Consider the following 12,632-nt stretch of genomic DNA (forward strand, 5'->3'; position numbering starts at 1 on the left):
TGAAAGATGACTTTTTTTTGTTGTTCTTGCAATTTGGAATGGAAGAATCCTCCTGTGAAATGGGATATCAGTACCATTAGAAGCAAGAGATGACGGCTTTCATTTATTCACTTACACCGTTTTGTCTTATTTGGGAGATCTGTATGCATTATAGGAGGTTATATGGTGCCACTGGGTAAAGAAAGAGGCTTTTTACAGGACATTTCCCTCTTCCCATCATCTTGTTGTTCTGATAGATGCTTGACCCTCCTGGTAGTCTGCTCTTCAGAAGAGAAGCTAGTCAATACGACTGTGCAGCAACATTGCGTGATGCAGAGTTCAAACACTATTGTCACTATTCGGCTTTGCATAAAAATATCTGCAACATTAGTAATTTTGCGCAACACTGGGCTTATTCATTGGTCCCAGCCTTTAATCTACTGATGCCCGTGGGTGCAATTAAACAGCCTCCCAATCTGTACTGTGTCAAGCACTACACATTCCTGACTTTTCTTGACCTGAAGCACAGAGGTCAACGAGATTCTGAAAGAAAGATCCACTACGAGACACGATCCATGCAGCCTAATCAAATCATTGAAAGCAGCACATTGGCAAAAAAAATATATTGTATAAGGCAAAACAAAGCACAAGGGAACTGTGGTTACAAGGACTGCTCACTATGTCTGCTAGAGAAAGATCTACTCAATGTGAAAAAGGCTCAGAAGATGAAAGATGTACAGCATAAATGCCACAGTGTGTAAGACCTGAAATGTTACTCTTTAGTACATACATTCCAAAGACAACACCGTCACCTCTCAACTATTTAGGGACCATACAAGTGAACCCACAAAGAATCTGGATTAGTAATTACTGTCGATATATATACCAATACATACACAGCTACATAAGTTACCTGAGTAACGCCATCCCAAGAATGTGACTGTTCAATTATGAGCCGAAATGTCAATGTACCAGATAGTTATAAAAACTATTTTCCTTACCAATGTAGAACGATAAAAAAAGGACAAGAAGAAAACAAGGTTGTTATACATTCTTTAATATTAGATCATATTATATTTGAAAACAAAAATATTAAAGTACCAAAGACTTCGTTTTTATCTATAAACCTGAAACAGTAGCATAGTTACCAACTTTATAACTATTTACCAATTTAAAGACTGAACAAGAAACCCAAGCATGAGTGTCAGCAACGATCCAACAATATATGATGCATGTCTTGGTTGGAATGAAAACGCAAGAAATGCAGAGAGAACTTCTCAGAAAGAATGGGACCCAAATTCAGGATGTCAATATACTTAAAGTAAACCAGTGTGGAGTTTCTGCATTGTTATAGCTTCTCTAGTGGAGGATTTGTTCTGATCTGTTTCTGCATCTGTCCAGTTCATTGAGAAGGTAAGATGATTCATCCCTGCAATGAAGACCGATACTCTACACTGCACATTTAATGCAGCAGGGTAGTGGGGGGAAAAAAGTGTAAATTTTCTCTATTATAATTGGACTATTATTGACACCCACTCTTGGTTTGGCGATATACATTATTCTGATGCATGCATTTTGGATACCATCATATGAGACTAACTTACACAACCATTTTGCATTTTGACTTGTTTTAAAGCAAGGTTAAAAAGCATAAGAACATCGCATACAGCCAAAATGAAGAACTGCCTGGAAAATATAAGAACTGTGGAAGCATTCTACTGGAATTTATTGTGAAGGGCTCGATACCGCAAAACAAAACTGGACTGGAGTTCATTGAAAAAGTCTACTGAAATACTGTAAGGCAGAAAAAGTTTAAAAGCACTTATAAATATATTTTAGTGTTGTACTGTAAAGCTCTGCATTAGAGAAAATAATTTATCAAGAAACTTTGATTATTAGGATCTCTTATTTATAATATTTTCTGCCCAGACATTGCCGTACCTGAATCTTTCATATCGTACAAACAGGTTTTTGAAAGGCTCCCACATCAATTAACACTTCAGAACCCTGGATGTGTCGCATCAAAAACCCGACTTGGTGCACAAATAAATTACAGCTGCAAAAAAGGATTTCACCGTCGGAATTTAACAGGCTTATGATTCAAATGTGAGCATTTAAAATTACCGCACAACAAATTTATTGAAAAACACTGGAAGATGGTAAGTTTGCATTTCTAGTCCAAAATGAATAACAGCAGTGGACAATATGACCCAGCCTCTAGAACACCTCTTCACTGTCATGCTCATATATTAGAATACAACGTTTTACTGTTAAAAAAAAGTGTATTTTCTTTATAAAGTTCTGATATGTTGATCACAAATGTTAAGATTTTAACCAAAAAAAAGCAAGATGTACAAATCCAGGCATTTGGGCAAATGTCCTTTCTGCTGGAGAAATATTCCTTAAATGAATGAGACCATGTCTGTCCACAAGGTGACAGCTGTAAGCCTAAAAGCTAAGATTACCATTACAATTTAAAACAAAAATTAAAAGTGCAGAAACAGCCAGATGAACTTCATGATCAAACAAAGAGAGGTCGGTCCTCATCCAACAGGTACTGTAATTTAGCTATTTCTGAACACCTGAATGTGAATTTTACTCACTTTGATCAATTGGATTCAATATGGAAGTTAATCTCTGAAAGACCAGAAATAACAGTGTAGGAGCAGTGTAGGAGGAGTATTTTCTGGCAAAATGAAACATCTATGTAGTGGGATGAAGAACTAAGAACTAAGAACTACAGCTGTAGCATTTCTCTAGTCAGTCACGTCTTCCCACCTGCCCCTGGTTGACCAGCTCACTGGTGAAATATTCAGGGAATAAAGCCCCTGTCATGTCTTCTGAATGTTTTTCTAGGGGAAGCAACCATAAGGTGTTAAAGGGGAACAGAAAACCTACATGTGGAGGTAGAAATCAAATCTGCAGGAGCAAGAACAAATCTGCTATGGAGCTGAGGTTTAACTCAGTTCACCTTAAAGTCCGTTTGAAATCAAAGTGAAGTGGTGATCAGTGATTAGTTATTGGTCCGACTAATCACATTAATTTTTTTGGCCGATTTCATATTTGCAAGTACATAACGACTATATTTAGTGTTTAATGAAATGCAGTTCAGGCATCGAAACAAAACCTTAGTTTTCATCTTTAAACCTAAACCTACCTCTGTTAACATTTTGTGACGCCAAAGGGCTCTACTGCCAATGCATCCACTTCATTAATAAAGGCATTACCGGACGATCCTGTTCGAAACAACCAATTCTTCCTTTGCATCCCATCAACCGGGACTGGTCAATGGCTAATCAAAGGGGCTTCACCATTTTAATCTTGTGTTACCGAGTGGTTTCCTTCAAACCTTCAGACAAATTAAGCCCTGTGTAGCTTTTCCAGTTTGCAAGTCTCACGACGGCCCGGCGGTATGGATCGGAGGACGGATGCGGCAATCTCCAATCACAACACAGGCTCATGGGGTGGATGAAAGTCAATGACTCTGGCAGAACTGGGCAACACTATTCCTGTCAAGCCTGCTGCCTGAATAAGGACCTTTATTGACTGAACGACACGGTTACAGAAAAGTGTTACTGGAAGTTACTCAGTTCATAAATCACCCCTCAGTAAGCGCTGTTTGAATCCAGTTTCATAACACACTCCATTTCCCCCTGCCGTTCATTGTGAAACCAACAAGTTACTTTACTGTGGCCCCTTTTGCCTTTTATATACCGTAGTTCTGCCTCCAAAACGGGACATTACGTGTTCGGCCATTTCTCTTTGGTTAAATGAAAATCCTTCCAAAGACAAACTGGGAAGACTTGTACTTCGTTCTCCGGGAAATAAAAGGATTCTAAAAAAATAAAGCTGTCAACGAGGATTTTGTACGGAACAGCAGTGTTGGTGTATCTCTGTTCTTAGGCACGCGGGAGTCTCGAGTCTTGAGTAGCGCAACACTTTGGACTTACTGCACGAGATCACCCTTAAGAATTCAAGTGTCCATCCTGCTGCTGCCCCCTGTCGCTCCTTCGCCCTCATCCTTGTCCTCTCTCATGCCCAGACGATGGCTGGGAAATGCGAGACCCTGTGGTATTCAAAGGCAGCACATACCATAAGCCCTGCCAGCATCACACACTGAGGCCAATGCGGTCATCTGGCACCGCTGCGCTTGACCACAATGGTGCCAGCCACAATGTCGTAGACAGTTCTGTTGTGCTGGAAAAACAGCAGCGTGATGAAGGCAGGAAAGAAGAAGGCAATGGAGAAATTTTTGTTCAGGGCTCGCACGGTCGACCTAAGAGTCCAAGAAAAACAGGGGGATTGTGTGAGTTGTGATTAATAACGGAACAAAAACAAAATACTAAAGCAAACACTGTCATTAACGTGGGATCTCCACGTTAGTGGCGACACGATTTCATTTTAAATGGTTTCATTTTAAATTTAAATTCATGTTTTAAATGGTTATACCAGCAAGAGCCACTATGATCCTCAGGCCCCAAGATGGAAAACAGCAACAACAGCCAGTTGATGCAGTAGATTTCAAGTAATGGGCATCACAAGACAACCTGAACAGCATTCCTGAACTGAGTCCAGACTGGCAGGTCCTCAAGACTCAGAAGTGTTTCTGCCTTTGAGCTAATATGGTTTCATTTTCTTAAAGTTAATTATTTAAGCAGTCCCCTGTGTTCCTTCCAAAAGTCATTCGCAATTAAGGAGTCAAGAATAACAAAAAAACAGGAACGTGTGTAAATATGTGGCTCTCAAAATACTGGATTTGATGAGCACTGTTCTATTAATAAGCATAGGATTCATCTTTAATTTATTTCTTTAAACAAAGGGAGCAGAAAGAGGTGAAGAAGAATGCAGACTGTCGGGGAAAAAAATACATTTACAGTTAATATTCAAAGCTGATTAGACAAAATTAAGTGCTACGTCAAGAGAAGAAAGGCTAAGAAACAACTTGAACACTATGACCAAAAGTGCACGAATCCATGTAAGATTCCTGTACCTGCCTTAATAAAACTGTGATCTTTTTCAAACTATTGCAATTCAAGCTTTTATTGATAGAATGACAAAGTATGTTTTTTAACTTCAAATGAAACATGAAAAAAATCAATGACGAAGAAACAAATGAACTGTAACTTGTAACTACTTTCTAAGGAAGTAATCTTTCCATATTATTCAATAAACTGGTTTTTGATGCGCAACTGTTTCAAATGCCTAAAACAAACCCCAACATAAAATAACACTGGCAATCCAATTGTATAACTTCTGGTTCTACAGTTTACGTCAAAACAAAACGGAAAAGATGCCCTGAACTAAACTACTCCTATACAGTGCACTGATAATTCCTGAAATCCTCCCAGTCTCGCTGATAACATCTAAGCAAATGCATTTAATAGTTAGAACTGCACGTTAATGAAACCTTATACCTGACTGAGCCCGAGAGGGAAAGATCACGACAGGAGGTAATACAAGATGAATGATGTTGATTTCACAAGAAGGAAACGGCAGCCTGGATCACAAGACCACAGATTACTCAGCACAAAACAATCCCTCCTAATAAACAAGTGGGCAAGGAAAATGACTGATGAGGATAGCATCAAGTAACACTGAAAACCAGATGGAGCTTCTTCTGGGGGAAAAATGGGGCAATATTCATAAAGCTTTAGAGTGCCACAAGGTGACTGTTTTTCAACTTTCCTTGGGTTGAAAAGAAGGACGGCACTAAGACACTCAAACTCCATTTGGAAGAGTTCACAAAAAAAAATCTATGCTGACAAGCTGAAGAGGTCAAACGCCATGACGGTGTAGGCCTTTGCAAAACTGGGTTTCGCACCTTCGTTACAGATCCACTTTCGCTGTATCTTTGAAAGGTTTTTAGCCTTTTAACACTGAACCAAAGCAAAAAGCCTTTTGATTTCAGAATTGTTTTCAAGACGTCTAATTCTCCTATTGCTGGAAGACAATAATAATTTGTATTACCTCGAAGCATCCTGAGTTTATTTCAAACTTTAAGTTGTTCCATATTGACAACATTGCCACACAAAATATTTCTGAATTTATGATTCCATTAAATGACTTCTTTAAAAAGTGACTGCATGTTTTGCTTTTCAGCAGCTTTGGCCCAAGACCCAAGATGCACTGCAGGAACCCCACCAGCTATTTACAAGGGGATCCATAACCTTTACAACAGGTGGCAGTAGTGTGCAGGAGGATGGGAAACACCTTTCCCACCGGTGAAGCAGATTTAGTGGATCATTCACAGCTCGGTTTACCCTTGTCTGCTTTTAGCCCTTATGTTCTTACAAAACAGTTACATTTTGTTATATGCATATTCTACTACTGAAAATACAGTGAGAGTTCCATAAACTGAAAAATCTGACAAAAAAAACCCAGCACCATTGTATGTATTCACCTTTCACGGTATAAAGTACTCTACAGTATTCATATTTTCTATCAACAGCTTGGTAGAAGCATATCTGCCTACTAGCTATAAAGAATGTAATTAAGGTCAAAGGAATATTTGAAGATTTGGTGTCTTTGCGCTACCTGCCAGAAGCCCGATGCTGACAAGCTAATCCTAAAACCTGAATGAACAAACGGAAACTTGCGCAGAAGCAGCGAAGCCGAGACACTGGTTTGAACCTCACCGATCAATACACAGGTGGACAATGCCTTCCTGTTTCAGGCAGGGGACGATCGGATGTTAGTGGAATATAGATTACCCAGAAAGGCAGCAGGGAGGGCCGATGGCTTTGTGCTGTACTTACGCAGACAAGGTGACGTTCGACGCCGGTACCACAAAAACCCGATTGGGCCGCACAAGAACCGATGTGTCACAGGTGACAACGCGGAGACCCAGCAGAAACTTCCCTGGAGTGGCCCCACCAGCTCCCCAGATGCAAATGATCTATAAGCAAGAATTTATTTTCCTCCATTACTTAAGAAAGAGTTATAAATCAGGTCTTACAAGAAATTACAATGGAGGCTTAATACCGATTCAGAACTAACGAGCAGCGCAGAGCTCATTTTTCAATCTGAAAACATTGGGATATAGTGTTCCATGAAAGCAATTAGACTTTTAACATTTACATTTGAATCTAGGTGCAAATGAATTACCCAATAAAAAATGAGATCTTACCCTTTAACATTAATACTTATTATAATAAGGAATCCAAAGATAGGAAAAATCCAAAAGTGTTTCAATAAAAATAAGACCTCTCACAATTTCACAGATGGGATAGAGCTGCAGATATGTACATTTTGGCTCCTTGCAGGAGACCAACAGTTTTCCACTAGAATGGATACAGTGCTAACTCAGTGCTCATGAGAGTTGAAAGATCACCGTAGCACTCTTTCCAAACTCTTGCAAGATCCAGGATTAGCTTTTTACCCTATTCAGTCAACTCGTTAAAAAAAAGGATTCAATAAAAGGACACTCTTTTGCTCTGGTATACAATGGATGGAAACTAGTATCATCTGGGCTAGAATAGTTTCACCTCATAGAAGCACACCAACACCCTGTAGATCAGCGCAACGACCATCATTTTCTGCAGTTCTTCCATCGAGGTGTCCTCATCAATCTCTTCAACAATAAAATGCATGGCAAACTTGGAAATGTCCCTACAGAAGGAAACAAAAATACCACAGGAAATAATGGCTTAAAACAGGACTTATCGACTGGAATATGAACATGAATTAGCCCCAACGCCATCCCATTTTGACCATGTGATGACTTTATGTACATTTCTGCAGTATGATGCTTGGTTTTGGATGATTTAATGTACATACATCAACTGTCAACCTTTATCCTCATTTGTGATTTAGGCAACATTTGGTCTCTGAAACAGATATTCAGCCCTCTAACCTCAACGGGCTCTAAGTACTCCTAATTAACTCCCTCTTCTAGTTTAATAATTATAGTACTTTTAACATACACATCTTGTGGTGTTCAGAACTTTGCAATATTAACAACCCCTAAACTGGAAAACATGTCGGCTTATATACAATAAGAAAAAGAGATGCCCGCAATACCCTAACTGCACATATAACCCAATCAGCTGTGATCGGGTTTGTTTTTCTCTCTTTTCTTCTCTACGTGAAACAGAATCATGCAGAACTACTGAGAGCACAGTCGTGCAAACCTAATCACCAGCACAGAATTCTTTATGAAGGCAGGAAGACTTTATATAAGAAATACCAACATCTGCTGGAGGCAGAGTGCTGGGAACCAATGTTCGAATATAAATCCTACCCATGCTGTAAACAAATCTGAAGTGGTTTGGTTAAAAGGCACAAATGTATATTTATAAGAAGTCATTACAAAAGTCACAACAAAAAGTAACTCAGTCTTAGTCTTACATTTACTGGATTAACTGCTAGGAATAAACCTGAAGAGCTTTTAAACAGATAAACTGCCAGATGATACTGTACTGGTGATGCAGTAACCAGATTAAATTGTTTTATTCTTAAACTAGAGTCCATGTTTCATAGGAATGACTAACAAGTTTCAGTGGTACATTGTTGGTACACTCTTACATATATGCTTATAAATGTGTACTCCAGGAAACAATGATAATGTATACCCTCTGTCTGCTTTGCTTGATGATCCTGTTTTTAATTTAGAAAGTCTTTTACCAAATATCTCTGGCAGGGTTGAAAGTTACTTCCTGCCTCTATATCTAGCCAATAGTTGAAACAGTTCCTTATTCTCTTTAATGCATTTTCCAGTATATTAGAATTAATTTTTACCATGTATATTAGAAAACTCTTGCACACAGTGTACATCTAAAATATTTTCCTAGACTTGCTTAAACAAAGAGATTCCATATTTCTATTCCTTCAATTTTATTGCTAAATGAAGGAAGTTAATTCGATTTATATTCTGTTAATTTAAGAGGGTTGTAGCCATTCAACCTGCTTATCCAAATGACTTTTTCCATAAGCCGGGACCAGATCTAAGTCAACAACAGTCCTTGTTTATTCACCTACAGGACACACTATATATCATGCACAATAAAGAAACATTATTCATGCATTAAGGCTTTCAGAACATTTGAACTGTTCACTGACTCACTTCATGCCACTGAAGTGCATGATGCTGAGCACGATAGTTGCCTTTATGAAGAAAAGGATGAAGAAGTCGACCATTTCTGCTATGAACCTGTGCAGAGGAGATGGAATGGTATACTCTCGTCCTGCAACAAACAAAAAGTGTCAAAGACATCTCACATCACTGACTGCTAAAATGCATTCAAGTCTTATCCCAACTGTGTTACTACAGCACATCTACTGGTCTACAGTTCCTACAGGAAATACACAGAGAAGATGAGGACCAAGATTGCGTTTTGAGGCAGATGGTTATAATGCTCAGAAATATATTTTAAAAACTCACTTTCACGGTCCTTTCTTAACATAACATGTAACACATAAAATAAATTAAATAAGTAAAATGACCCCCCAAAAAAACAATTGTAAACACCCTGCATTGCTTCACAGGGTTTTCACATTAAGAACAATTAAGTCCATCATCTTTTATAGGGGAAGAACCTGTGATCGGTACGTCGTGATGCAATGTGCGCTTTTATAAAATACCAGCACGATTCTTTCTACAAACTCTGCCATTAATACTGCAAAAAAAACACCCAAAATTTTTAGACAAAAACCACAACGCCTCATTTTTCCACCAGCTCAGATTAGTTAGTAAATAGCAATAGACACTCACTTATTTCCTAGCATGCTGGGGAACAAAGACGGAGTTTTGAACAGGATCACATCTGGATTCCTTAGCCTAAAATACACTTTTTTGTTTTTCTTTACTATTCTTTCAGTTATATCTGCCCTCAAGCCTTCGGTCTAGAATTCTCCAGACTGGATGCTGGGTAGCCATCAAAGTACTGGGACCAAGCCCACTTCGGGAAACCAGTTTTCCTCTTTAGATATTCAGGATTATGCATTTCAAATGCTGGACAGTAAAGTGTCTAACGATTCCCTACTTCATATTATAGTCCCTTCAGACCTTCTGCCAAATATAACATTACATTGTACACAGTACTCTGAGACTGCTTTAGTGATACTGATATTTCTAAGGGTGGCTCAAACCCCCTGTATCACAGAACTGGGTGGTCTCTCGGAGAGACCTCACCCCAAACCTGCCTGCTGGGTTCTGGGAAGATGGAGATACTCCCCGCATTTTGAGTTACTTGGGATGGTAATAAGAAGGCTAACGTTTTATATACATCATAGCGTCACAAGAAGATTTCTTCTACGTAACTGCTTTACACATCCAGAGAGGGCTGAGTTTGTCGTTATTACTTCCCAAAGATTATTTTTTTTTAGATCTGCAGGGACATGTCCTACTTTACAGCTTTCCCAGGCAACGTTTCAGGTACAAGTGTGAGCTTTAGTAAAACCTTAACACCGCTTTCACTCACCCACTGGTGAGTTATTCATCGACGCCTTGCCCAAGTTACACAATATGACAAGACGCCATAACGGAAACGAGGAGCTCCTTCCCAGTGATGCATGCCCTCTGACTTTGAAAGACCACAACTGCGGGCGTCCAGTAGGTAAACCTAACCCTTGTGTTCTGGGATGACAGCCTAAGGATCTTGCAGAGTTACAGATACAGCTGGATCTATTGGCAGGTACGTCCCGCACTGGAACATAACCTACAGTGTTAGACTGGCCAAACAGACAAATGCAAAGCGTGTTTATCCTCCTGTGTAACTCGTGGTTACTCCGTCTCTCCCGGTACTGACGCTCTGAAGGGGATCTTTTCTTACCCGGCTGTGGTGCATTTCCATTTTGCTGCAGTACCGGCCTGTCCCCCGCGGTCAACTGCCCGGCCTGCGCCCCGGCTGCAGCGTGACCCGCAGGGGTGACGGGGAAATACGGAGGCGCGGCGAGAGGGAAATGACTGCTGTACCAACTCCGTACATCGGCCGGGGAAGGCCCCCCTCCTCCTCCCCAGGGGGGCGCTGAGCCGTTCGGGTTAGCGGGCGGCGAGAGGGAGCACGGCGGGAAGGCGTACGCCGACATCGCCGCCCAGCTCTGCCAGTTCATACACCCCCAGTAGTACTGCCACATCCACTCCTGCACCTTGCCGCAGTACTCCGCGGCCGTCTGCCGCCCGCCCGGCGCCGGCCTCTCTTCCGACCCCTGGGGATCCCCCAGCCTTCCCGCAGCGTTCATGTCTGCGCCCGTCCTGCGCCTCGCCTGAGAGTTTTTAGCCGCGGGGTCTTCGTCCGCTCTCTCGCCTAACCTCTCCTCCGCGTCGGCCATGATGAGAACTGGTGTAGCGAACACTTGAAGTGGCAGAGAAGTCCGGGGGGAGCCTGAGCAGTGTAAACACACAGGAGAGGCGTTCAGTCGGTCATATATAATTGATCGTATCAGTATTTAAATAGAAAAACTATACTACTTGGAAATATTTGTATTCCGAGCAATACATGCACAATTATCCAAATACAGAAACATCCAAACGTGGATGTTTATAGAGGGCGCCCTCTTTTTTTCACAAAATGTTGGTATAGTCCCCGATCTGGTGACGTACTTCCGCAGGAAATGCGTCGATACAGTACTGGTAGAATGGCTGTCGAGCTGTTGCTGAGAATTTCACATGATGGATAAAGGGTGATGGTGATGGTGATGGTGATGATGGACATCAGGGTGTGCAGACTGACCCCAAGCGAGATTCTGTTCACTTGAGCAAGGTGCTTCACTCACAACCGGTTAGATGGCAGAGTTGTATAGATGGTTACTCTCCCAGTAGTCATTGACTCAATTTAAAGAAGGGGTAAAATGAAACAACTGTATATACAATGTACAGAACAATAAAAGGCACAGGAAATACAGCTTGATGAATTACCAGCAAACGATCAGCAGTGTATAAGTATCTGATCTGAGGAAGAAGAATGAACAGGCTTGGTATAAGAGGGGCCTGATAATAATTAGCTGATGGAGCAGAAGAGAGTTGATAGGGAGGGGTGAGAGCAGGCAGTTGAGGCGAGAGGCAGGTCAAGGAGAAAGCCATTGGAGGGTGTGAGTTGTTTGCAGTGATTTGTATGTGGTCTGGGGTCCCCAATCAAATATGGAGGTTTTGAGTGATGCCCAATCGTGTTAACTGCCATACCTGTTTCTGTGCAGACATTTCCCGGAGGCACTGCCTGCAAAACTGCAGCGAGGTCGCTAATGGAGTTTATCGCAAAGGTTTGGGAGGGGTGACAACAGCCAAGTTCAATCAGACTTAGCAGTCAGTTACTAGTAATCCCTCCTGACATCCCTTTCCTCACCAAAAACACAAATAACTGAACTTGAACTGAACTGAACTTGAACTTTATTGCCATATGTAACCGGTACAGGTACAATGGAATTCTTACTGACAGAAAGTCTCTCGATTGTAAAACAAGTGTAAAAAACAAAACAAAGTGCAAACAGTGCATCCAGATGTACAAACAAACAGTAGACAATGTACAAGTAAACATGTAGACAGTTTGAATGTAAACAATACAGACGTGTAAACAATGACTGGAGATGTGCAATAGATAAGAAATCATAAAGAGGTAGATGGTGATGGTGTAGGTGTGGCTAAATGTGTTCGTCAATCTCACTGCTTGTGGATAAAAGCTATTGAAGAATCTAGTGGTAAGTGTCTGTATGCTCTTATA

General features: G+C 40.7%; 1 protein-coding gene and 1 long non-coding RNA gene across 2 annotated transcripts in view; one reads left to right on the plus strand and one right to left on the minus strand.

The window, feature by feature from the left end:
• Nucleotides 1–1,019: 1,019 nt before the first annotated feature.
• On the minus strand, nt 1,020–11,313 carry fam8a1a (family with sequence similarity 8 member A1a). The gene is made up of 5 exons (XM_006635634.3): nt 10,749–11,313; nt 9,041–9,161; nt 7,464–7,587; nt 6,735–6,874; nt 1,020–4,255 (listed from the first exon to the last, which is right to left on the minus strand). The coding sequence occupies exons 1-5, from the start codon at nt 11,245–11,247 to the stop codon at nt 4,111–4,113; spliced, it is 1,029 nt and encodes a 342-aa protein (XP_006635697.2). The 5' UTR covers nt 11,248–11,313; the 3' UTR covers nt 1,020–4,110.
• Nucleotides 10,318–12,632, plus strand: part of LOC107078577 (uncharacterized) — a 5,072-nt gene continuing 2,757 nt past the window's right edge. The window contains exon 1 of the long non-coding RNA XR_001479531.2: nt 10,318–10,610. This is a non-coding gene — a long non-coding RNA (uncharacterized lncRNA). The remainder of the gene's footprint in view (nt 10,611–12,632) is intronic.

This window comes from Lepisosteus oculatus, chromosome 10 (assembly GCF_040954835.1).
Source record: "Lepisosteus oculatus isolate fLepOcu1 chromosome 10, fLepOcu1.hap2, whole genome shotgun sequence".
In the NCBI taxonomy this organism is placed as follows: Eukaryota; Metazoa; Chordata; class Actinopteri; order Semionotiformes; family Lepisosteidae; genus Lepisosteus; species Lepisosteus oculatus.

Bases quoted from the DNA above. Each gene is read 5' to 3' on its own strand.
- fam8a1a (XM_006635634.3), bottom strand. From the start codon at position 11,247: ATGGCCGACGCGGAGGAGAGGTTAGGCGAGAGAGCGGACGAAGACCCC. The intron at 9,162-10,748 runs GTAAGAAAAGAT...TGTTTGTTGCAG, and splicing joins TGGAAATGCACCACAGCCGG to GACGAGAGTATACCATTCCA. The intron at 6,875-7,463 runs GTGAAACTATTC...TCTTGCTTATAG, and splicing joins TGTTGGTGTGCTTCTATGAG to ATCATTTGCATCTGGGGAGC.